Source organism: Mauremys reevesii, linkage group 5 (assembly GCF_016161935.1).
Source record: "Mauremys reevesii isolate NIE-2019 linkage group 5, ASM1616193v1, whole genome shotgun sequence".
Classification (NCBI taxonomy): domain Eukaryota; kingdom Metazoa; phylum Chordata; order Testudines; family Geoemydidae; genus Mauremys; species Mauremys reevesii.
This window is the reverse complement of record NC_052627.1, coordinates 31706531-31734060: the sequence shown is the minus strand read 5'-3', so window position 1 is coordinate 31734060 and position 27530 is coordinate 31706531. Positions and strand designations below refer to the sequence as shown.

At 38.9% G+C, this 27530-nt stretch overlaps 1 protein-coding gene and 1 long non-coding RNA gene across 3 annotated transcripts in view; one reads left to right on the top strand and one right to left on the bottom strand.

Annotated features, from left to right (window-relative positions):
• Positions 1-27530, bottom strand: part of DKK2 (dickkopf WNT signaling pathway inhibitor 2) — a 146311-nt gene that overhangs the window by 105886 nt on the left and 12895 nt on the right. The window contains exon 2 of one of the 2 annotated variants that reach the window (XM_039539390.1): positions 7688-7762. Coding sequence is in view for 1 of the 2 variants with exons in the window: in XM_039539388.1 (XP_039395322.1) it covers positions 10918-11020 (103 nt within the window). In the remaining variant the exon portion in view is untranslated. Of the gene's footprint in view, positions 1-7687; positions 7763-10917; positions 11042-27530 lie in introns of those variants that run through there. The other variant, XM_039539388.1, reaches the window with a different exon arrangement.
• On the top strand, positions 1549-27208 carry LOC120405686. Its single transcript, XR_005598770.1, has 5 exons — positions 1549-1675; positions 7759-7980; positions 22559-22617; positions 22691-22774; positions 26839-27208. It is a non-coding gene; the product is annotated as an uncharacterized LOC120405686 (long non-coding RNA).

Below are 27530 nucleotides of genomic sequence, written 5' to 3'. Positions count from 1 at the left end.
CATCTAGGCCATGAGTTTATAAGGTTCTTTTCTGTTCAACAAAATGTGGGTGTTGCAACCTGACTTTGACATATCACAGCTTTTCTTTCCATGTTCGTTTGTTATGCCTGTTGCAGTTGTCATTATCTCCTTACTATTATTTTGTTTTACCAGCTAATGTAGAGAGGTGGTTCTCAATCAGGCATATGCAGACCCCTGGGGGGTGGGGGGTACATCAACTCAGCTAGATATTTACCTAGTTTTACAACAGGCTACATAAAAAGCACTAGTAAATTCAGTATGAAACTAAAATTTCATACAGACAATGGCTTGTTTATACTGCTCTATATGCTATACACTGAAACATAAGTACAGTATTTATATGCCACATGATTTATCTTATTATATGGTAAAAAGGAGAAAGTAAGCAATTTTTCAGTAATAGTGGGCTGAGACACTTTTGTATTTTTATGTCTGATTTTGTAAGCACATACTTTTTAAGTGAGGTGTAACGTGGGGCTATGCAAGACAAATCAGACTCCGGAAAGGTGTGCAGTAGTCTGGAAAGGTTGATAGCCAATGATATAGAGTTTTCTGTCTGTAGAAAAAAGTTTATTTCTGAAACAGTTTTAGGAAATACACTAAACTTAGTAACTAACATTTTCAGTAATAAGCAGTAAGCAATTTCAGCGCCAGTGAGGGAAGGAGAGAAAAAGATACCAAAGTCATCAGTAATGTATTCATGTCTGAACCTGGACTATTTTTCCATTTGGTCACTTGATTTGGGAACTATTCATATTATATTTAAGATCTTCATCACAACATTATAGCTACTATACATTTCATTTTCTTGAGCCAAGCAAACATAAGTCACTTCACAGGAAGCAATGAAATATGATGCTCAGCAATGCAGTATGGCATATTTGTTGGACTACACTACTCATCTGAAGACATACAGCTTCTTTTAAACCATTTCACTGCTACTGAAAACACCAGATTACAGATTACTATGGTCACATTTTGGAAAACTGTCACTTATGCCTGCAATTTTGTGCATATTTGTGCCCACAAAAAGCAAAAATTGCACATGCATCAACTACTATTCTGACAAGCTAATTGACTAAAATAGCTTACTTTCTCCTTTTTACCATATAATAAGCTAATTGACTAAAATGCTGTTTGCATGCAAAATATATGACCCACAACTTCCCCTGCATTGAGATCACTTTGCAAGGTGCTGCTAGTGCCAGGTAGCTAGAAAGCTTGGGTAACTGTCCACATGAGCACAAAGGGATCTTTTAAGGATTTAGTGCCAGCAAAGCAGCTTCCATGTGAATGCCTCTCCCTGCTGCCTTAGTGATGGGGACAAGGAAATATGTCCAGGGCTTTCCCACTTCCCAGAAATCTTCAGAACCTACCATGGCCCTTTTGGCAACAAGATGGAATCTAGTGGCAAATAAGAATGTGTCTGGGCTAGGAGAGCTGCAATCCAATATTTCTTTCTGAGATCCTAAAAAGTAAGGAAAGTAACTGCCTGAAAAGTATTCTCACTTACTCCCATCTAGATCACTATAAGTCAACACCACCTCGTGGCCTACAGTAACAAAGTCAGCACGTAGAGCTAACAGTTACAGCACAGACATCTGATTATCCATTGGCAGGAAGCCTCTCAAGCTCCACAAGAAGTGCAGTCTGTGTGAGTTACGCAAACCTGAACCCAAATTGACAAGGGTTGAGGATTCCAAAGTATCCAAATATTGAGGAAGCTGTCTTGCCTCATCCTTCTCTATCATTGTAGCCAAAAATATAATACAGTATTAGAGATAGGGCAAAAATTGGACAACTTATTAACTGCAAAGTAGAGACCAAACAAGTACTTCCTTAAAGCTAACCGGGACACTACTCTCCTTCAAACAGGCATTGGCAGAAAAGGGATCCAGAACTATTCCTTACCTCTTTACACAGCATAAGTCCTCAAGAAATCATTGTGCTACCATCAATCAGCTTTAATACAAAATTTCAGCTACCAGCTATCCAGCCATCTTTCTGCTTGCTTCAGCTGCCATAGGTCATCCGTGAATCAGGCTAAACTGTGAAGGCTATGTCAGGGGGAAAAGCTGCATAAACCATAAACCTTTATGGATTACTCACATACTTAACAGGACTACTCACAAACAAGACAAACACAAGACAGACACACTTTATTAGATCTATCTTTGGGGCAGGAGCCACATGGCCTCTATGTATCATGCTGCACAAATACCTGGCTGGGGCAATGGTGCCAAAACTCATATCATAGTGCCATCCAACTAGATCTTGGTTATATCTGCAGAATTTGGGGTCTTGTCTTTAAATAAAATCATGGTTAAATAAAATTAACCAGTGACCTTACATTTACCAACACAGACCAAAGACTAGATATCTTGTCCACTAACATCTCACCTTCCTGAGAGAAATCAGGAGACTTCATACTTGAGACCTCATCTGTATAGTCTCCTTTGTCATATTGACTAGATAGTTACTTTTCCTGGATTTAGTCTTTGCTTTGTGTCTCCCAGGTTCTATTTCTAATTTATGTGCCTCCCAGTTTCTGTATTTGGTTAGAACCTTAGTTTTGCATATTTCACTCTGGTCAGTAGTCTGCTAATATGATAGTTCTGCACAGGGATCTGTAGCAGTATACTCGTTAATGTTTTTGATTAGTTCTTCCAAGTGATTCATATATTGCTATTTTAGGTAGTGGTCCAGCTTCTTCGGCATCTTTTTAGTTTGACTGTTTGCTCCACTGATTAGGTGTGTGAGTTGAGCTTAGGAACCAATGATAGATAACAGTTGGTTTTGTTTTCATTTGGATTTAGTTTTTGATACTATAGTGCTTTGCAGTGAACAGAGTGTTTGCTGCTTTGGCTGAGGTGGCAAAGAAATTAAATATTGTTTTCTATATGTTAATTAGCAGCAGAAATTGGCCAAACTCTGCTTTGCGGTCATTATTGCAGGAGTTCCTGTGTACAGGTGAAACCAGTGTAATCACAATGCAATAGCTGAGTCTTCATTTATGCTTCACACAATTTCTTCCTGCTTTCTCTCTTCATCTTTATTACCCCAGAGATTGCAGTCCTCATAGCCAATTGTAATCCATGCTTCCATATACCAGTTCATGGCAGCTTTGTTCCACCATCTAAGCCCTACTGAGATAGCTATTAAGGAGCCACAGATGCGACAGCTGGGCTCTCAAATAAGGATCTCAAGGCAAACTACAAAAACCATATCTAGCAGTATACTTCCTCCCTCATAATACCAAGCAAAAAGAACCCCTCCCACTTGACAATCCCTCACTAACCTTCAGGTATTTCACATCCCAATTACTTTTTTCTGTGAGGAAGTATTGCCTGTGCTCTTCAGAATCACTAAGTCCTGTAGCTGAGCACACTTACGTAAGAAGTCACTGTGCATTGAAAAAATTATATATCTTTAGGCCAGTGCTAATCACCTTACATACATACCTATGATCACCACATAAGTACATGACTCCTAACCCTTTCCCAACTCCACCCACTGGGATATCCACTATGGCTGCTGAGCAACCCTGTACTCATGTGTAGTAGTAAGCCATGGCAAGTCTTGCTCAGCATGGTGCACCTAGATGCATACCACACTGAGTGCCTGTTTGAGCCAATGTTGGTGCTGAGCAACTGTGCTCTTTTCACCTCTGTGCTGCTGTACACCCTACTCTGCATCTTGCAGGATTGATCCCTTTCACTGTTTGATTCTATTCACATTTTGTTTCTCTGCATAGCCCTCTTTCCCTATGGAAGCAGGTGTCAACTTCTTTGATACATGAATGTTTACAGCAATGATCTCCTGGGTGGGCTTTTTGCTGCTGGCATGGGAAAAGCCCAAAGACTAGCTTCATATAGGTCAGTGCTTGCATGGACAGTGAGACAGCGGAAATGGAGTAATACTGCAATTGGACAAGATTGTTTTTCTCCCTAAGCATCTGTTCTACACGTGTTCAACAGATCCTTTTTATCTCTTGTCCAGCAATACTGAAGTGAGCCCAAGCTCCCCAGGGAACAGTGGGGTACAAGAGAAGTTGGCATAAAGATTTGTGCTGGGAGGGGGAAAAAAAGATAGCCTGTCACACTGAACTTCTTTGAAATTTGCTTTTACACGGAGAGCCGTGCAGGACTGTGAGATGTTTGTAAACCTAACTTATATTTACTGCTTCTGATTGAATATATTCACTGAAATATATACCGAGAAATATACTCAGTGTCTATTTGTACTTGTAATAGTTGTGGCTAACGAAGCCACCCATCCTTTTTGTAGCTAACAGAACTGTGAGAAACACATCACAAGGGTTCAGGCAAACCTAATTTTTCTTTAGTTCTGACTCTTCACTTATGTATTTAATCCTGATTAATCCAAAATATTGAATTTCACTTGGTCTGATGCCAATACCACAGGAAAGTGTGAATTTAGCCTATTTTATGTAAAACCATAAAGTTTGCCCAGGAACTTTAGAAAAGTTAGAGGTTTGAGTTTGTAATTAAAAACAAATTCAGGGTGACTCTAGCCTGGTTTCAGACTTCATTATGAATAATGTACTCAACTCTTGTAACTAATCTTACATAGAGGAAGTAATTCTCCCACCCTCCCCACAATTTTGTTATATTGTTATTTAAACTAGCTCCTTTGTCAGTTCTTTAGCTACGATGAACTTGTGCTTAAAGAGACATATCCCATAACTAAAGTACTTCAAGTGAAATCTTCAAAAAATCCAAGAAAACAGACAGAAGGTGCATTGCTTTTTAAAAATTATGGCTTACATTTTCAAAAGTATTCTACTAATTTTGGGTACACACCTATAGATCTCAAGTTGTGCACCCAAAAGCCAAGGCACCTAAATTAGTGGATGTAAACAATTGAGTACATGTAATGCAATAGTAGGGCACTTACTATCTGTCCTGTGTGCTTCTCTGAAAGCAGTTTAAACATCCATGAAAAAGGAAAAACATAATTTCATATCCCATAAGATGGTTGCTAAAATATCCTTCTATTTTCAAGCAATTTTTTATTCAGATATAAAATACGTGATCAGTCAATGTCAGGAAAATCTGTCTGAGGAGGGCAGATATCTTAAAAGACATCAAGTATGGTAAGATTTTTATGGATACTGTACTTCTCAAACAACAACAAGATACTCCCACTTAAATTTTTTTAGATTCACCACTGTTCTGGTAGATCAAAATAAGTATATATGTCAAACAATAATGGCATGACTGCCACTGATTCCAATGGGCTTCAGTCCAGGATCTAAGAGACCTGCAAAACTGAAAGTACACATGATAAAACATAATGATATACTTCAAACACCTAGCTGATAGGAACAGAATGAATATCCCCACGAACAATGGATGGCTTAGACAATGATTTCAGAGCAGCCAGATCTTTAGCCAAACAGGTTCAGTACAGTACATGCCCCTCCCACTGCCTTGAACTGAAGGGATTACCTCTTGGAGACAAGATAGTTTTGTGTGTAGGTCAATTTAATCCTTAGCCTCTCACTGAAATTTCAGTCAAAAAGCCTGATTCATCAACTCCTATTAACTTCAAAGAATTGGTGCCAATTAGTGTTTTTTCTAATGTGGACTTTTGTTCACTGGAAACAGGACTGAGATTAATCTCTTTTCACATAAGCCACCCAATCACATTTAAACAGTAAAAGCTTTTGGTGACTACTCGCCTGGACTAGATTTTAAAAGGTGAACTATATGCTCTATATCCTATTATGAATCCCCCTGTGCTGTCCAGTCCCACAGGCTATATTATTTTTGTATTTCTTGCTGAGCATGATCTTTTGATACTGTGCACAATGAAAATTTTCTTTGGTTTTCTGGAACTCATTACAAGTTTAATCCATTCCTATCCTATTGAAAAGCATTCAACAATAGAGGGGGCCTTCCAACTGTCACCTTGGATTTGTTATGAAATATTGAATATTATGGAAAAATTGTATGAGGTAGCACTTCATCACGCTTAACTTGACCTCAGGTGTCTCTCAATGCCATTTCACTGTCACCGATCACTGATTTAGCATTAGCTGCAGTAATCCTGTCAAACGAATGTAAAGCTTTATTCAGGGTCAAAACCACCACGAATGAAAAAGCCCAAACAATTTTGATATCTTTACAGTGTGATAAAAATATGTTTTAGTAGAAGGAAATAGATGCAGCCAATACCTAGCCTCAGTGAATCTTGTAAGACACATTAGAGTGGACAGTTGCCAGGTAGTAGAGCTATTGAATTGCATCAATTCATTTCTGAGATATGAACTTGTTGCAAACTATCAATCAGATCGGCACACTGGAATCTCTCAAACATTTCATGCCTTATATGCAAAAGCCTAATATATTTCAGCTACAGTAACACCAATTTTGCTGTGTGACTGAAAATTGAAACAACCATTGGCTTCTGCTTTAAAGTACATCACAGATTTTGCTGAAATTTACATTTAAGTGTGCTAGTTTGAGTGTTTTAATAAAGTGAGTATGGATTGGCAGAAACCTGATACAGAATTTGACAGCTACTGAGCTACTAGAATCACTGGAAAAACTTTGAAATACAGTAGCTATAACCACCCCTCAGCCCCACCCCAACCTCATAATAGATTCAGCGTCTATGGCTAACATAGTTATTATTGTTGTCAAAAGAGAAAGAAAAATATGTGATTCCTCAGACCGTATATGTCTCAATTTTCTAATGAAAGGATGCAGTATATTAAAAGCCCTCAGACATAGCCAAGGCCAATCCGAGAAGGTCCAGGAGAGCCATTTGGCCTGGGCCTCAAGCTCAAAGGGGGCCTCAGATTTAGACACTTTAATTTTTTGGTATTTGATAAGTTTAGCAATTTGTTTTTATGCGCATCCCTATCGGACCAAAATGTGACACTCGCTCAGCTTAGAGCTGCAAATTTAAGCAAATAAGAGATGTGATTTGGTAAAAAAAGATTTTTTTTTGTTATCTGATATAGATTTTCATATTAAAGAGTTAAAAATGTTCATAAATAATAAAAATATATTGATTTTGATGGCACAAGATTAGACCGTGATGAATGTTTCCTCTCAGATCAGCTGATTATATAAACAAGCCACTACTTGTGGCTGGTGCTAGATCAAATGTGTGTTGAAAGGTAGAGAATTGTTACATTTTAGTGTCTTTATAGTTTTACATCTAGTTGACTAAAGAATTACTTGTGTGAGAATTCCTCATTATCATCTTCATATGGTAGCTTAAAGAGGTGACTGGTTGGTTGGTTGGGCCCTAGCTTGGTCATCATCATAGGCTTTCATAGTCTATAGGCCCAGATTCATGGTGAAAATTTGTTAGGACAATCTTGTACAGTGAGTTTCGTGAGGACACGTGTTTGAAATTTTTGGATAGTATCTTTCTGTCTGTATCTGTGTTTATAGATATATAGATATATATAGATAGGTCATCGCTTTGTCTTCAGCTCAGCCTGTTACATTATACCTTGTGTGCTTGAGTTTTGATTCAGTGATAAGGATAACATGTCTGACTGTTTCATTTTATGTTCTTAATTAGTATTCCTTCATTTTAAGTCTTTTCAGCATTTGTGTACCATTCAGCATTTGTGTACATGTTTTTACAGTAGACAATTTCAAGTGTAGATAAGCTACTTACTTACAGAAGAATATTTCAAGTGTGGATAGGCTACATATTGAGCAGATGCATCACTTTCAAATCTCCTCTTCATAGTGATCTAAGCAAGAGATGGCGAAAACAACTGAGTGAAGCAGCAGCTAAGAGCTCAAAGCCAATAACTTCATTTCTCAAACCACTGGAAAACACACAAACAATGCTACAGATAATGAAAACTCCGCAACTGCAACACATGATATTTCAATGCCAATACCTGAATATGAGGACAGTAGTCAACAGCAACAGGAAGATGTAGATCTTATGCAGCATGAGCAATTCGTGAGTACTACAAGTTTGACTGTGAATGACATTGGAATTATTGACAAGAGCAATGCTGCCCAAATGTAATCTTTTCTTCAAATTAGTTGTTTTGAAATTCCAAGTGACATTCCACGAGATGCTGATAATCATGCTTTCCCTACTCGTCTGCTGACAAAAACTCTTCCAAATGGTGAGAATTATGAACCCTCCATAGTAGGAGAAAAATTACAAACTGAAAGCCTTTGGGCCTCAATAGTCCTCATGTGTTATTCAACTAGGGATGAAATCATGGCCCAATTGAAATCTATGGCAAAACTCCCAATGGAGTCAGGATGTCATCTCTAATAACTATAGTTTGGTGGTAAAACAGCACAACCCTGAAACCATTCAGGGCTAAACCAAAGGCGATGGCAAGCCTACACCAATCCATTAGCATATCAGATCAAACCTGAAGTGCTAATAACTTTGTGTCATGTGTCCAGTTGTTAAATGAATGGATGTCTTTGTTTAGTGGTACCCTATCCAGAGATGCCAAAGTCTAAAGTGGTGAATCCCAGCCAGATGCAAGCTAAGCCAAGTGGTAAATGAAGATGTTTAAGCATCCTTATAAGAAATATACTAATCCACTTTCAGTTCTGAACAATGGCATTTCAGTATGGATGGCACAGAATGAGACTTACTGGAACATGTTGTTGTGTATTTTAATTACAGCATAGAAACTCAGAACATAGGATTATTACAAACCTGAAGCCAGGGTCACCAAGAGCTCTACAAACCTAGGTTAAATTTTAGACATTTCCAGGTCTTGTTTTCAGTGTTGACAACCCCAAGCATTTTAAAATCATGAGTCAAGCCCCCACAAAATTATGAGATTGTCTAAAATTATCACCAGATTTACAAAATAATGTTCAAAGATTTACACAATACATTTTGGGTTCTTTTTCTTTATCTTCTGGTTTTTGAGTCTGTAACGTACACAGGTCATGTTTTCAATTTTCACCACAACCAAAGATTGAAACTTCTTTCTCTAAATGGGAACTAGAAACCCCTTTTTGGGGGGAGTGGGGAAGGGAAGTGCAGGAGCTGAAGCTTTTAAAAAAAATAAACTCTCATCTCCACACACACTAAATATGACCAGACTTGTGTTAAAAAAAAATCACAAGAATTGGCAAAACACTGTGTTTTAAGGGAATTCAGGATTTGTGATTTTGCATTGGGATCTGGAGCTTCCGCATGGTCCCAAACCAAAGCAAGCAGAGTATAAATTTCTGCTGAGTACAATTTAAATTAATTTGAAACCAAAATTCAAAGCAAAAACTTAGGGGGTAAAACAAACAAAGATCACAGCACACATTCCAGATCTAAACCACTATTTTTCACATAGCTCTAGTTAACATCTGTCTGTCTGCTTTGCCTCATAGTAGAATCTATCTGGGGACACAGTTGTCTGTGTACAATATGCCAATCACTACCATGGTATCTAGGGCTAGTCTAGTTAAAAAAACCCACCAAGCTGTTGATATCCTTAACAACCACAAGTTAGGGCAATGGCTATTTTTCATAAAAAGGAAGCACCTCTGATAGCGGGATGTATTTTAGCACCATGCTGGAGCACAGGTTGAACGCTAATAAAGGGAAGAGTGCCACCTACTGATTCACCAAGAACATTTCCTGCAGTACTTGGATTTTCCTTGATGTTCTTCCATCTGAGTATTGACCATGTTTGATGCTGTTTGGCTAACAAGATGTGATGGGATAATACAATGAAGTGGTATGCCTGCAGGCCTTGATATAACATGCAGAGTAAAGATGTATTTGAATTGATAGATTCTTTTCTACATAAAGCCAAACCACCAGATCAGATCACTGATTGCACAGTATATTAACAAGTGAGAGGATATTTTCTGAATACTTCCCCATAGAAACAACGTGACACTCCATTGGATACCATCTGGTAACATTACAGTACAACAGTACTTCCGGATAATGAGGTCTATCAATCATTTGTATGACCACTGTATATGAAAGAGATGCATGTTGCCTGTAAAATAACATGTAGCCAGGTTATTTTACAGGCAACATGCATTTGCTTATTACTGGAGTTTTCATTCTGACTAGGACAAATGTATATCTGCAGAGCAGCTGCTAGAACAATACAAAGTATCTTTCTTGAATGGATTAATCTGCAAAGACTAGAAAATAGAGGATATAGAGAATAGCTAACCAAAGAAAAAAACAAAGCCATAAGTACAAAAATAAATAATCAAACACTGAATATGATGCCAACAAGTGTCCAAAATAATAATAATAAAAAAATCAGAGACACACCACTTAATAGAAGTGATATACACAGTGTTATTTTACTGTGTCTCCATATAAATTAGACAATGAAGGGGTGTGGTAAAAGGAATGTGTTACATAGAGGAAAAATGAAGAAAGAATTAGAACTGGACAAAACAGGTTGATTTTGTTTTTTTTAAATATTGTTGGTGGTCATCACAGGTCATGCACACCCCATCCCTTTTTGGGTGGGGCCTGGGCCAAGTCTGCATGACCCCTCTGGGTCTTGGAGCCAGTGGCCTAACGGCCAAAGTCAATCTACATGCCACCCTCTCTGTGAGGGCAAAGTGATCTAACAGTCAGAATCCCTATCGCCACCCTCTCTTTCAGGGCTGTGAAGCCTAGCGGCCAGAGTCAGTAGGGCCACCCTCCCAATCAGGGCTGTGTGGCCAAGTGGCCAATCAGCAGAGCTAGTGAGGCAGGCCACTGCCCCAGGGTGAGCAGCAACCAGCATGGGGGACCTGGGCCCTCCTTCTCCACTGGGTCCGAACCCAGAGCCCTGTTGGTGGTAGGGTTGCCCACCACCAGCTTGGCAGGGATCCAGCCAAAACACACCAAGATAGTTTCCAGTTCTCCAACCAGCTCCCCGCAAAGACTCCCTGGGTTACTTCCTACCTGCTTCTGTGCAGTTTGTGGTCTCATAGTCCCTCCCGGTCCCCTCTCCCTCTGTGGTGTCCAGAGCCTGTGGGCCATTGCATCTGGCTGGCCTCCACATCATGAAGTACCAGCAGACCTTCAGCAGGAGCCTATAACACATCTTCCTCTCCAGCAGTCAGCCCAGACTGAGATGGGCCACTCCCTCTTATACTACACTTGGAGCATGCCCAGTAGGCACATGTGGGCGTGGCTTCCTCAGCCCACAGTGAGGAGTTAATCCCTGTAGTCCCAGTGTGAGGCATGCATGCCCCCATCACAGTGGTGTTATGATTTTGGAAAATCAAACCATGAGTGGTTTGAGTCTAGGTCCCATCTGATTTGTAATGATTTATTCTCCTTATTCATCATAAACTAACTGAGCTCTGCAAAGACAAGCAGACCAAACTGTCAAGTTCTGCTAGGCACTTCCATTCCCAGAGCTGCCCAGCCTGGGTCCCCAATTCCCCAACTATGCATAAACTCCTACCACCACAATGCTGGAAGATAAGGAAAGCAGGCAGGTAGGAGGAAGCCAGGGCAGGTGGGTATTAGGAAGCATGTGGAATGGGGTATTAAAGAGGGAAGCAAGGATGTAGGAAGGAAGATAGGGGAAGAAGAGGAGCCATGTAGAGAGGATAGGGGAAATAGCTAGGCTGTGCAGTGAAGAGTTATGGTTGGGAGGTTTGCAGGGCAGAAGCCTTATGCAGGGTGCTAACTCCTGCTAATAAGAGGGGTCAGCAGGAGAGCCCTGCATCCTTGTGGGGATGATAATCCCTGCCATCATGTTACAGCACTATAGTAAGAGCTATTAGCTTATTCTGGCACTTTGTTATGAGTTATATAGCACCATGAATGTTCCTGACACTTTAAACAACATTTTAAAGGCCATATAACAGGTACCTAGAGTTTTTTAAAATGGAAATGAATAAATCAAGGCAAAGCTGGCCCCAGGTTGCAGGGCAGGTATGAGTGGGTTACACCCTTAGCTGGCATTATAGTGAATACCACCCAAAGGTCACCTTCTCTAGCTAAAAGAGCTGCTGTTGGCCAGAAACACTGGGATTGACAAATACTGGGATTGGTCATCAGGTGGTGGGAAGCTGCCCATATAAGGGACCGCTGGGTAGAAGCAGATCTCTTCCTGCTTTGCACTCCCATAGAAGGTGGTAGGGTATACGGAGAGGCCTACAGTCCTGTGGAAGACTCAATAGCTGCCCTATGCAGTAGTTTGAATGGATAGGAAGGACGGCTGGTTACAGTGCAAGGCGTCTGTTGGCAACAGCACGGGAAAAGGGGTAGAGTCAACACCACAGGTCTTTAGGAGTTATTTTGTTTGAAACTGAAATTTAAGATTTAATGAAATTGCAGCAACTTGGCCAGAATATTCTAGTTTTGACCTGTCACTTTTGGCAATGGATACATAAATAACATGGCCAAGTTAATATTCCTATCTGAACCTTTCCTATTTTCCATGCCCTTAACACCACATTAACAAAACTTTCTGTATTTTAGATTTATATACACAATACCTGAGGTGCACTTTTGTTTATCCATGCATATAGAAAGTTTTTTCCTTTTGAAGTCCATGTAGCAACAGTACTCTTGAATGGCTCTTCCCAAGGTCTCTGGGAAGCCTGCTCTTTCCCCTATAATACAGATTTTGCAATGCTCATTTATGTCAGCTCCAGGCTAGACTATTATAATTCATGTATAAATGGGTTTCACTTTAAATTGATCTAACGGCTGCAGAAATTGCAAAATGCAGCTACCATTTTCTCATTGGCACAGGAGGGCAATTAATAACACCTTCCCTCAGCATTTTGTGCTGGTTTTCAGTGAGCTGAACTCAATTAAAGTTTGGTCCCAAGTTTATCCACAAAAATGTTCACATCTATGTGCCTAAGTTAGGCACCCAAATCCACAACTAGCCATCTGACTTCCAAAGGTGTTGAGTACTTGCAGCTCCCAGTAAGGCAATTTATTTAGGTCTGTAACTTTAAGCATGTCTGAAAATGTTGGTCTTAGTAATTTAGAACCAAAATATGAGTGACCTCCTCTCCCACACTGTTCTTCCAAAGTAAAGGAAATAAACTGACTTGTTCTTGCTCTCTGGCTAAGGTTCCATTTAAATAGAGTCTGGGATAATTCAGTTCTGGAACCCTGTGTATGTTCAGCAAGGCCTTCTACTATTTGGTCAGGGAGGTACTGATCCATTTTGGCTTCCATTTTCTCACCACCTTTTCTTTTTATAGATTACTTTCTTTTGCACCTTTTTGTTTCAAGAGTAACTGATTTCTCTGGGAATTAAGTCTGGCTGTGGTTTAACTGTTGTTTAAATCTTGTGCAGATCTGAACTCATGACCTAGCAATAACAGAAGCAGCTTTGGAGTGGAAAAAAATTAGAGGTGGAGCAAAAAAGCTGAAAGTTCCCCTCTCCTGCAAAGCGTCAACCTGCCATTTCAGCAGCAGTTTGTAACACTCCATCCTCTTCAGTATTTCCAGTTGACTTGTCTTTGCTTTTTAAGAAAGTCGCTGAAGAAAATGACATTGAACATAGCAAGGTATTACTTACTATCACAGAACAATGGAAAGATGGAACGGTACAGTCAGGGAAAAAAGAATAAACTTAATTAGCATACAGTGGGGCCAATGAGTTATTTCAGTCAGCATAGTTGAGAAAAGATGGCCTGGTTGCCAGATTTTGTCTGGCTTTCCCACATTTGATTCAAGTAAGCTTTTCTGTGGCCAGTATATTCCACATTGTACTATATTAGCTCCCCAGAGTGGGGAAACCCAAATTAGGGCTAGATGGTGGCCCATGTTGTGTGCCTGTGCAGAGGAGTAAGAGGATATACTCCTCTCTAGGGCAGAGTGTGGGTGATGGGTGCACCAGGGAACTGGGCAGAGTGTAAGCATTGTCAAAAGAAGAGGAAAACTGGTAGGCAGTTTGTGTTTCAGAAAATCACCGTTGGTTTTCTGGGCTGCTCCTGGGCAGTGAAAGAATGTATTGCCCCTTATACAAGGCTCATGGACTGAAACCTGAGTTTTTACAAAGTCATTAGTAGTGGCCTTTCTGTAGCCTACCTTTTGGGCTGTAGGGAATACCCTTTTTATCTCATCCAGAAGAGCCTTTGGATTAAAGGGATTGTGGTTTGAGCCTTGGCTGAGGCACTGTTGAGGACACACGCACACAGAGTCCAACCACCAGACGGAAGACTCAGCTAATCAGTTCACCCTGCTCTAATGCCTGGCCACCAATAGGGATAGATAATGCCTGGGCAAACAATAGGGATAACCAGGTTTGCAGGAGAAGAGCTGGTAATAAATCTGCTTCTCAATAGAGTCACCTTTTTTACATGTATGTGAAGCATCCAGAAATATTCTTCTGCTACTCGCTGCCTGGAAAGCAGCTATTTATAAAGAAAGAGGCAAACTGGGCGCAGTTTTTACATTCAGTGAAAGATTCCCAAGGCTCGACTGATGAAAGGGATGAATGCTGAGCCCAAGGCCAGATGAAATATTATTTTCTCAGAACTCAGATAAATGTGGAAAATGTTCTTTTGCCAAACAAATATATAAAAGGAAGACAGACAGCCTAATTATACCAACCGCTCTAATTTTTTTTTCCAAAAATACATATTGGCCTTATCTGGAGTGGAAAGAAAAATCAGAAAAAGCATCAGAGGTGTTTGAGTTTAGCTTGGCATGAGAAGTGGAATTATAGGAACGGTTGCTAACTATGGCAAATGCAGCTGCCTCTAAAAGACACAGTTTAAGGGTCCTATGTAAAGCCATAAAATCCCAGAGAGACGTGTTAAGAGTTGGCAAGGCTTCATTTGAATCTGAGAACAGAATTTGTTTTTTTTAGAGCCAGTTGGATTCTATTATAACAGAGGTCAAGGCAACAAGCACCAAAACAACAGCAAGAAGGCAGTTATCAACCACTCCAGAGCCTCATCATGTTCAGGGCTAGGCTATCTAAAATTCTCATTAACTGACACTGATCTGAAGGTTTCATGTGGCCCACCAGCTACGGCCAGTAGCAAAAATCCCTGACTGTTGGAGATGGGACACTAGAAGGGGAGGGCTCTGAGTTACTACAGAGAATTCTTTCCCAGATATATGCCTGGCAGGTTTTGCCCACATACTCAGAGTCTAACTGATCACCATATTTGGGACCGGGAAGGAATTTTCCCCATAGTCAGATTTAGAGTGACCAGACAGCAAATGTGAAAAATCAAGACAGGGGGAGGGGGGTAATAGGAGCCTATATAAGAAAAAGATCCAAAAATTGGGACTATCCCTATAAAATCAGGACATCTGGTCACCCTAGTCAGATTGTCAGAGACCCTGGGTTTTTTTTTGTTTTTTGCCTTTCTCTGCAGCATGGGGCATGGGTCACTTGCAGGTTTAAACTAGTGTAAATGGTGAATTATCTGTAATATAAGTCTTTAAACTTTTAGGACTTCAGTAACTCAGCCAGAGGTTAGGAGTCTATTTCAGGAGTGAGTGGGTGAGGTTCTGGGGCCTGCAATGTGCAAGAGGTCAAACTAAGTGATCATGATGGTCCCTTCTGACCTTAAAGTCTATGAATGTAAAAATATTATTTTTAGGTCTCAGAATTACCACAGAGAAATGATAGGCCAGAGTGATTCAGAAAAACCTGTATAAACTACAGAAAGTCTAATTAAAGTTTGCAAGGCTTATTATGACCTGGGTAAACATTCTTAGTATGAGAGCTTGGGGAAGAGAGAAGAGTATCACGGTCGGTCATAAGGAGCCATAGGTGAGTTTGGAATGGTAAGAGGTGAAGATCTGTGGGCTTGTTGCCTAATGTGTGCCCCCTTCAGGCTGATAATAAAAATAAGTATGTAGAAGCAGGGCCGGCTCCAGGCACCAGCTGGGCAAGCTCGTGCTCGGGGCGGCAGATTCCAAGGGGCGGCATTCTGGCTGCCCTTTCTTGTTCTTTTTCTTTTTGGTTTGCTGCTCCGGCCGCCCTGTAGGGGGCAGCGGCATGGAGGAGGAGAGCGCCCTGCAGCAAACTCGGCAGGACAGCCCGCGTCCTTCCCTCCTCGCCGACTGGAGCGGCGCAGAGCCCTCCCGGCAGGTGGCGCGGCAGGAGGGGCCGAGTGGTGAGCGCTCTGGCTGAAGCCCTGGCCGCCCCCCTTCTTTCTCTCCCCCCACAACTCCCTCCACCTCCCCCCCACCCACTAGACTGGGTGCGCACTCCACTGCACATCTGCAGCACAGGGAGTCCCCCTGCACCCTGGCTCCGGACACCCTGCAGGGTTTTTTGTTTTTTTCTTCACTGCTCCGGCCCCCCCGCAGTTTTTTTTTTTTTTTTTTTTTTTTGTTGGGGCAGGCAAAAAAGCCAGAGCCAGCCCTGTGTAGAAGGAAGGAAGGAATGGTGAATCTACAAACAGATAATTTTTCATTCTCCTTTTGGTTCTTTTCAATAGGACATTCTTTATTTAAAAACCAAACAGGAACTAAAATAACATTCTAATCAGGAGATATTTTAGTCTTTTGTGATGCTGAACCTCTATTTAAAACAAACACACAGACAAACAAAGAAAGTTGTAGTCAAGGCAGCTGTTAACAGGTGGGGTATGTTATATTCGTAGCTGGATTTTGACCCCTTGAATTATTAGCTGGTTTTCTTTTGATAGAAAGTTTTATTGTAGTCACTAACAGCAAAGTCCTGGGATCTTCTGAGCTGTGTTAAAGCTAAAGTTTTTATAGCCATACTGAAGACGTGATTTATCTGAAATGCCCTTATATATAAAATCTTTGTTGAGACACATCATTAAGGCCCTAGAAGTTGTTCAATTTACTACAAAGCCTTACATGCTTTAGAATTTCACTAGGGAAGACTAAATTGGTTTGGACTGGGACAACCCCATGCCTCACCCCTATCTGAAACCAAACCTTTGTCAAGTTCAGAAAATTCCAGTTAGCTATTCCCCCATTTTTCCACAGCCTCACAATATTTCTCAACCGATAGGAAGGCAGAAAGTCAGTTATGAGATTTCCATTCCAGTTTTGCAGATCTACCTGCTGAAAATATTTCCAGATAAGCATCTGACTTCTGAGTGTTTGTAAGTGAAACTGATTTTTTTTGAAGTTCATCCATCACTAGTTTTTACACATTCAAAATCTGCTATGAAACATTCCATTCCATCTTGCTATGAAACTTGCAGTGAAAATTTGGTCTCTGGCAGAGCAATAAGGGTCACAGCTCTAGAGTTTAAGATCTTCCACTGAAAATGCCCTCTCCTGACCCTCAAAGACATTTTAATGCAAGCATGTTAACTTATCTCTCAGTAAAATTATCACACTACATGAGTGGGGTTGTTTCTGAGTAACCAGGACCTAAATCATTTAGAGCTATAAATCTTAAAACAACTCAGATTGGATTGTACCAAAAAGCAAATCTCTGGGCACAAGGGAGTAATGTACTCCTTGTGACAAGTGCCACTATGCAAAATGAATGCTCATGTTCTGTACAACTAGAGTTTCCAGTTGTATTTAAGGAGTGGCCATATTTTGATACAAAATCTTTTCAAACTGGGAATTTCTCTTTCTAATAAGAGATACTTGTACTCTCTTATCAGATGTTTTTGAAAAAAGACACAGTAAATCTTCATCTATGATGATGTATGACCAAGAAAAAAATTCTTATAGAACTTTGTTCTAAGGACCATGTTCTATGACGTCAATGGGAGTCTTTCCATTGGCTTCAATGGGCTCTGTGACTCTTATTTTAAGAAAGTCTTCAATATAAACTTGTTGATTTCATTATTCTATTCTACAGGAATACAAAGTTGCATATAGTGGCCAAGTGTACAATTTGAATTATTATGAATATATAATTTGAATGAATATTAATAAATTGAGCTGAGTAAAATGTGTGATTTTTGAGAGTGTCCCTTTAATCACAAAGATTGTGATTAACTGGTATTTCAACTCCAACACTAGTCTACTGTAAATCAGCTACCTAATTTTCTTCCAGTAGCAAGTGTATGATTTTCCTCTTACAATTTTATTTGCTCAGATAGAGCATAAGTAGGCTACCTATATTTTATGCTAAATCTGAATCCCCAAGTCACTTACCCTATTTTCAGCCTATTGATTGGAGATTTAACCCTTTCCTGTTTTTCTTCATAATCATTAACAAATAATTGTTCTTAAAATGATGGTAATGATAACCAATTTCTCAAGCTCTGCCGAAATGATATAGGTCTGCAGTTTCCTATTTTCTGGGTCGCTTTTTTCTCCTGTCTTTCCTGCTGCTTTCCCCCCACATCTTTCCAAAACATCAGCATCAGCTTTCTTCACTGCTTTGTTTCACTGTTGGTTCTCTGCCAAGATTCATCATTTCCTGCTTACACAGCGATCGAAACCAGACCTTCTAAGCAGATTCTGTATTGTAAATCCTTCTCCTTTGCACTTCTACCTAAGGCTCAGGAGCACTAAGAGTTGGAAAACTAGTGGTTTATTTTAATTTTCTTCTGACATTTGCCCTCTTCCTTTTACAAATTCACACATGGTTTTAAAAAGTGATATATGCATGATGATACAGGGATTGATTCTCATCTCACACCATTTTTTACACCAACTAACTTCTTTTACTTCAGTGGAGTTACCCCTGATTTACAACAGTATGGTTGAGATTAGAGTTAAACCCATGCATTATAGAAGTAACCTATCAATTAAAAGGCCAAAACCAAAAGACCAAAACACTGTTTTGCTTTATCAGAAATGGAGGAAAAGTTTAAAAAGCAAGAAGCAAAAAGTAAAAAACCTGAGAATTAATTTTACACAACAAAATTTTTGTGCCTTAATAAGTGGTCTAAACGTTTCTCATAATTATTGCCCATACTTATGTGCTACACACTCAGTTATAATAAAGTGGAGTTTTGGGTCCCCTCCATAATTATTATCCCTTTCTAGTTAAGAAAAGCCTCCAAAGGTTTGAAGTTATTTCAGTATTACACAAAGAAACGAAATTTAAGATTCCTAGTCTAGAACCCAGTTTGGGGTCATGTTTGGTCTCTAAGTCTTTCAGAAAGAGAAATTCTGTCAAAAAATTGCTGGACTAGACTAATTTGTACATTTGTCTGTTTCTGGACTAGAAAAATGTATCACCTTCATTCAATCTGCAACAATTCAAAAGAAAAATAAAACAAAAACCCTTGGGCTGAATAAGAACAACCCAAATTCATATTGGAGCTAGTGAAACACTCACTCTCTTTCATTGGAGATAGTCCTGTCTTAACTTATCAAGGCTTAGAAAGTTTTCATAAAGTATCAGTATACCATTTTTATGATTAATACAACACAAATCCTAGTTAGAGAACCTCTGGCAAAACAACAATAAAAGAGATGTTCCTTACCATTCAAATACTGATGCATCTCTCATCAATATAATAGTAATGATATTCTTAAAATCTACCTAATAGTAAGATGTTAGTCCACTAATTTGTAATCTTTTTTATTCAATGCAATGACTAATATAGCATTAAACACAATATGCTGTGAAGCAATTCACATCCTTCATCTTTTACATGTTAATATGAGCAACTCCCTGAAGTTTACTAACGTCCAAAAAATTAACAGCAACTTTAATCAAACTCTAATGTTTTAGCTACATTGGTGACTGAAAGGCTTAGAAAATTGGCTACAGCTCACAGAGCCTTTCATCTCCAATTCAAAGACAACCTAGAGTGTTAGTCACAGAAAGCCATTCTCATTTGAAAACTTTTTGTGACATGGTTTGAAACATGGTTTTGAAACGAAAAACATAGGGGTTGCTGTATAGGACTGTATCAATGATTCCTTTGGTCTAGTAGCCTATCTCTGACAGTTGCCAGTACCTGATCCTTCAGAAGGAAGAGTAAAAAAATCCTACAATGGACAATTACAGAATAACCTGTCCATTAGGGAAAGTTTCTTTTTAAACCTAGGCCATCAAATGTTGGCTTATGTCATAAACTATGAGGTCATTTTTATGCTATCTAATATAACTGTGGATGTTCTTTTTACCTATGTCAATGTTCAGTTCTTTTTTAAAAATTCTGCTAAGCTGTTGGCCTCAATATCTTGTGGCAGTGAATTTCACAGAATACATTTTTTTAAAGATTGGAACGCAATATCAGAAGACAAGCAAAGGACTGAATGGACCTTTCATGAATGGACCTTTCATCCTTCTAGCTCAGAGCTGAGGAACACTGGTGGGGTATGGGGGTGAATCTATTTAAATGGAGTACAACTGATGGCTAGATCAAGGATCACTGAGGGCTCTATAGAGGAATTCCAGGGCTACCTTTCACCAGCATGAAATTCACTTGAAATTTAAAAAATAAGAAATCCTTGAGTAACCTTGAATACATTGCACATTTGCAAAGTTATTTTTTCAGCTCTCCAAGAGGGAACACAAACACAACAGCTGCCCATTTTCAAAACTCATTAGATTGAATCCTTTCATTGTGTGCGTATGAATAAGCAGTAATGTTGCAGCTTAGCATCTCATTCCTACACTCTACCCCTGTTGAATGCTATTTGAACTATGACTTTCTTGCTCACAATAGATTTTTTGGGGGGGTGGTATGGGGACCACAGAAATAATAACCTTAGGTTCATTCCTAGCCCTTTTCCCACAGTTTATCAGAAGTCAGCATTTTAAACAAGTCACATTTTTATGGCTTATTGTGGAAACTTTCTGACTTCTAGCATCTGACCTTATAGTACAATAAGATACAATAGGCAGTGAGTAACTAGAGGGTTGTGAGAAATATGAGGCCAAAAGCAGAACTTCAGTCACGGGAGAGTCAATGCAATAATCCCTGCATAATACACTGCCTAGAGTATTTAATTACTATTGTGAAATAATATAAAAGAAAAATAGAGCCCAAAAAAAATGCTTATGTTCCTGCAGTTACTGAGGATTATTGAAACAGATATGACATCACCAGCAGCCAATTGGCAGCACTAGCTTTGTCTGACATGCTAACGCTATTGATGCAAAATGAGGTAGTATATTGGCAAGTATAAAAATCTATCAATTGCGTTGGTAGCAATTGGTAGAGCTCTGCTTCAGTGTGCATAGTCCCTTGCCCTTTTAGCCACACATAAATCAAAATTGCTTTAGCTCCTCTGCTGAAGAATTGCTTAAGACAGGAATGAAACTACTCCAATTCCAAAATATGGCTTTCCCCTTATCTTAAAGATAATGAATGTTCCTCCCCTTCAATGCTGCTATGTTTGTAAGGAGTTAGCATACAGCTCTTTTATCCACACACGTGATTCTGATTAGACCACTATCAAGTAGTAAGAGTAGGCAAGAAGGATATTTCATTTTTAAGTTTAATACTCTGCTGTCCGCATCAGTTGTGGCAGACAGAAGGAATGCCCTTTTCAGCAGCAATTTCAGATTTTTTCCCACAGTTTCTTGCTATCAATTATCACACATTTCTAGAATTTTGTGGGCTTCCACTGATAAAACACTTGAGAAATATTAAACTGTTCTATAAGCAGAAAACGGAATTTTAATATTCTCAAGATCATGTCAAATTATGTTGCATTTCAATTGGCTCAAAAACAGTCGGGGCTGGGGGGGAGGGAAGGGAATAAGTGAGAACCGTCACTGACTTTCCAGGACTGATCCTAAAGCAAACATCATCAGGTTACACACTTGTATAGAATGGGATTTTCAAAAACAAATCATTATACAGTTAGTCATTGGTCTAACTGTACTACCATTGCAGTCACTAACCATTGACAATGTTGAGCATTATTGAAGATCCCACTCCAGGGTTAATCTAATTTCTGTATAATAAACACAACAAATATGGTTTATTCTTTTACAGTATGTGCTACACCATATAATGTGAAGTATAACAAGGAAGGATTCACGTGTTAAATCAAACACATTTCAGTCTCTCTTCAGCGTTTATGTTTGACAGTTTAGGTAAAGGCCTGAAAGATTCCATATAGAGATAGGCCTGAACTCAAAGTCCTCAACTGAACACCACTTAACTTGGGGAAAGTTTGGAATTGGTCCCAATTTTTCAGTTCAGGTCCAATTCTAATTCCATGCAACTCCTTCAAATCACAGTGATGCTAGGGGTGGCTAATCCCCTTGAGTTTGAGGAGTACTCGTGCTACCAAAATCCATCACAGTACAGGTCTTCTAAAGATGGTAGGAAGAACTTTTCACCCAATACCACAGAAAAATGAGGGGTGAAATCCTGACCGCACTGAAGTAATTGGGAGTTTTGCCATTAACTTCAAGGGAGGCAGGACTTTTGCCAAGGTGAAGAGAATTAGCCTGGATGGTAGCATCCACAAAGATCAGACAACATCAGAAAAATGATGAGGCCAAGCTGACCTTGAGTAAGTCAATTAACATCTCTGCCCTAGTAGCTGCATCTATAAAATAGAAATAGCAATGCCTAATCACCCTTGAAAAACCCTATGACATCTATTGATAGGAAGTGCTATTTAAGTGTTTATTAGCCGTATTATGGTTATTATAGCAAAGAGAGGGATACTATAGGCCCCTGGAAGCAAAAGGTACTAATCATATTTTCTGTATGTACCATCCCCTCTGTTTTATTAGGAACATTCCATGATCTTTTTAACAGTTCATCAAATCCAGCAGCTTATATATCATTTGAGGTAAAAATCCTCTCCCTCTCCATCTCCTTCAGAGCTCCTTATGATGTCACTAACAGAACATTATAACTCCTAGGGAGAAACAAACAACAGCAACTGATGAACGCTTAGGTAACAAAAATCCTGTTTCCATCTGAGTATTCCTTTACAAATATTCAAGGTAAGAGAAATACCAAAAATATTACATATGCAGTATATCTACAAATAGAATGCTTTTCAGTTTGCCCATAAGGTAAAGAAGTCTTTGAATTTTTTTAATAGACTACCACACATTCATTGAGAGTACCGTGCCCAAGGTTAGAAATATTTAAGAGAGACTAAAAAGGTCTAAAAAGGGAACTAAGATATCAGAAGTATGGGAGAACTTACTGATAAGGCCAGTTCTGATCTTCATTAAAATAGCATCAGAAGTTAGCCAATGATGAAAAATTGCAAGAGCTAGTAAGGCTTGGACAAGGCAAAAGATTTAGAAAAGCACCTTGAGTGAGGTATTCTATATTATGAAGAATACAGCTGGACAAACACTGCTAAGAATACTCAAAAACATTTTAATAAAAACTGCAAATTCGTATCAATTATATTAGTGACTCTTTTTGTTCATTTCTCCAAACATTCATGCCACTAATTTTTTGTTTGCATGCATGTTCATGGAAGCAAATGCATGTTTGTGGGAAAGCTGATCCTGGAAATATTTCCATTGCCAGCTGAAAATCTCCTTGAGTCACTCCTAGTGTTTATGGAAGTTTCAGCCATTCAGCCAGGTAACAACATCAATACCATCTCACTTAGGTGACCAACAACATACCATGAACAATGAACAGAGAAAGACAAAGTGAATAGTTTGCAAACAATTCGTAGGCCAAAATACGCTTACATAAAGTGTTCACTAAACAATTTTAAGCAATGAACAAATTCATAAAAATCGAAGTCTGCATTTGGATAAATTGCAAACAGAAAAGAGAGCAACATTTGAATACATTAGTTTTTAATAAGGGATTTCCCAGCTCTTAATGAAGAATTTGAAGGGCTTAATGTAAACTGATTGATCCTTTCTTTCCATCATCTCCTATTTTCAGAATCATAGACATGTAGGCCTGAAATTGACCTAGATAAATCATCTAATCCAGCCCCCTGTACTGAGGCAGGACTGAGTGTACTTAGACTATCCCTGACAGCTGTTTGTTTAACCTGTTTTTAAAACCCCCCAGTGATGGGGATTCCACAACTTCCCCTGGAAGCCTATTCCACAGCTTAAGTAACCTTCTAGTTAGAAAGTAGTTTCTAATATCAAAACAAATTCTCCCTTGCTGAAGATTAATCCCATTATTTCTTCTCCTACCTTCAGTGGACATGGAGAACAATTGATCATTGTCCTCACTATAATAGCCCTTAAAATATTTGAAAACTATTATCAGGTACCCTCTCAGTCTTCTTTTCCCAAGACTAAATATATCCAATTTTTTAACCTTTCATCATAGGACAGGTTATTTAAATCTTTTGTCTTTTTGGTTTCTCTCCTGTGGACTCTCTCCAATATGTCCACATCTTTCTTCAAGTGTGGCATCCAAAACTTGACACGGTACTCTAGCTGAGGCCTCACCAGTGCCATGTAGAGCAGGACAGTTACCTCTCATTGTCTTACATATGACACTCCAGTTAATACAACCTAGAATGATATCCTTTTTCACAACTGCATCACATTGTTGGCTCGTATTCAATTTGTGATCCATTATAACCCTTAGCTACTCTTATGTAGTGCTACTGCCTAGCCAGTTATTCTCTATGTTATGATTGTGCATTTGATTTTTCCTTCCTAAGTGCAATACTTTGCATTTCTCTTATTTAAATTTATATTGTTGAATTCAGATCAGTTCTCCTATTTGACAAGAATTCTAGTTCTGTCCTCCAAAATGCTTGCATTCTCTCCCAGATTTTAGAGACATACTCTCCACACCACTATCCAACTGATTAATGAAAATATTGAATAGGTTCAGATCCAGGACAGACCCCTGCAAACTAGATACATAATCCCAGTTTGACAGTGAATATTGATAACTATTCTTTCAACATGTTTTGCACCCACTTTATAGTAATCTCATCTAAACCACATTCCCTGAGTTTGCTTACAAGAATGTCATGTAGGATTGTGTTGAAAGCCTTACTAAAATCAAGATATACCACATCTACCACTTTCCCCTTATCCATTAGGCCAGTGGCCTTGTAAAAGAAAAAAATTAGGTTAGTTTGGCATTATTTGTTTTTGACAAATCCATGTTGGCTACTATTTATCACCCTATTATCCTCTAGGTCCTTACCAAATGACTTTAATAATTTGTTTCAGTATGTTTCAATCAATCAAAGTTAGGCTGACTTGTCTATGATTCCCAGGGTCTTCTTTTTTCTCCTTTTTAAAGATAGGTACTATGTTTGCACTTGTCCAGTCCTCTGGGACAACACCCGTCATCTCTGAGTTCTCAAAAGATAATCACTAATGATTCCAAGATTCCTTCAGCTAGTTCATTAAGTACCTAAGGGTATATTTCATCAGGCCCTACTGACTTGAATAAATGAACTTATCTAAAAAATCTTCAACCTGTTCTTTCCCTCTTCTGACTTGCGTTCTTCCCCACTTTTTGTTAATATGAATTGTTTTAAGCATCTTAACCTTTTTTCTGAAGACTGAAGCAAAATAGGCATTAAACGTGTCAGCCTTCTTGACATTATCCATTATTAACCCTCCTTCCCCACGAAACAGTAGACCTACACTTTCCTTCATCTTGCTCTAATATATTTACAGAACCTCTTCTTATTGCCTTTTATGTCCCATGCTAGGTGTCAGTTCTGTATTGAGAAACTGCCAGTTTCTCCTGAACTCCTTTTTCCCCTCAGATCTTCTTCCTATGGAAATTTATCTATTCGCGTAGCTGAACTTGCGTACCTTAGTTCGACACCCCCCTCCTAGTGTAGACCAGGCCTTAGACACCCAAATCCCTTTGAATTTCAAAGGGAATTTGGTGCCTGACTCCCTTAAAGCTCCTTAAAACCCCAGCCATAATTAATATAGTAACAAAATATTTTCGTTTAACACAGCCCTGCTCCCACTGTAGTCAGTGACAAAATCCTATTGATTTCAATGAAAGCGAGCTTGGGCCCAACACCATAACATACATATGTATGTAATAAAACTGAAAAATGGGGAATATATATATTCTATATTGTCAATTAATAGTTTACATAGGTTCTGAATATTACAACTGCAATTGACAAACCTCATGTCTACACATGTATATTTTCATTACCTCCCAAATAGTTTGGATATTATACAAAGGTGTTTTATAATTTAGTATTAAATGTAACTATTGAAACAATAATTTCCATGTGTTTTCAAAAACCCATTACAAATATATGAATACATTATTGTTTTTCCATATGGGAGAGAAATGCAGCCTCAGAGGCTGGATACATATGTTATTTCTGGAAACGGGGGGATAGTAACTTGAAACAAAAGAGGAAATGTTCAGCCCTCTTGTATAAAGGCTAATGAAAGTGAAAAGAGTAAAGTTGCTTTGTAGGCAACACAGGGTTGACAGAGGAATAAGTGTTCCAGGAGTATAAATTTGACAGGCAAACCATCATCTCTGCGAGGAATTTAAAGAGGGCTTGGAGAGTCAAACAGTGTAATCCCAGTAATAAGCAAGTATCAGAGGGGTAGCCGTGTTAGTCTGGATCTGTAAAAGCAACAAAGAATCCTGTGGCACCTTATAGACTAACAGACATTTTGCAGCATGAGCTTTCGTGGGTGAATACCCACTTCTTCGGCATCCGAAAGCTCATGCTGCAAAACGTCTGTTAGTCTATAAGGTGCCACAGGATTCTTTGTTAGTAATAAGCAAGATCACTAGGGTCATAGAATTTGACCTATGAAACATAGATAAGGAACAGCTGACAATAGCAAGAGTTGCCTTCACTAGCTATTGTGTACTAAATAAGCCCAAACTCAGGTAAGCCCCTAACTCTATGAAGAGCTGGTTGGCGGGAGGGATGGGGGGATGACACAAAAATAAAAATAAAAAGTCTAAATAATTCTGATTTTTTTTAACCCAGCTGATTTTGTTTTTTTGAATTTCGGTAGAACTTTTGTTTAATGTATATATTAGTATTTCATATGCATATTAGTAATTCATATTCTATATTAGTATTTTTCAAAACTGATTTCTTTTTCAGTTTTCCAAAATATCTTACACTGTGTTTTAGCTGAGCAATCTGAAGAGGCAATGCAAAAAACAAAACCCACAAATGACAAATGAGCACCAAACTAATGAACAAATGAAAAGTGAAATTTATAATCCACTCAGGCCAGCCAGTTCCTTTGGGCCATCAGAGCTATCTGAACCTTCTGGATCACAATCCACTCCGATCACATGGTACCCATGATCTCCCAGACCACCCAGATCTGATGAGAAATGACAACGGCACACACAGAAGGATGATGACAACGGAACACAGAAGGCAGAAGACAGCAACCAGTGACAGAACATACAGAAATGAACATGGAGAAGATGACCAAAAATGAAGATGAAGATTAACAAAAACAGAAAACCAACAGGCTAAATTCTTTTTTTTTTTTTGGTCACATATTAAAGAGCAAAACACTTTTCATATTTGAAAAATAGCATTTTTACACTAAAATATTTAAGCTATACTGGGTCTAACTTTACACATTTCATGTCCACAAATTCCAAGCATTCTGTATCATGCTTTAAACTTCTGGTGTACTTTTTTCACTCTGTTTCTAGTAGAACTGGTGATCAGTTAGGAATTATGAAATTTGAACCCAGATTTTGGGCATATACTTATTCACATTAATTAAAATCAGTCTACTCCTTTGCCCTTTTTGTTGTCTGCTTCTGCACCCT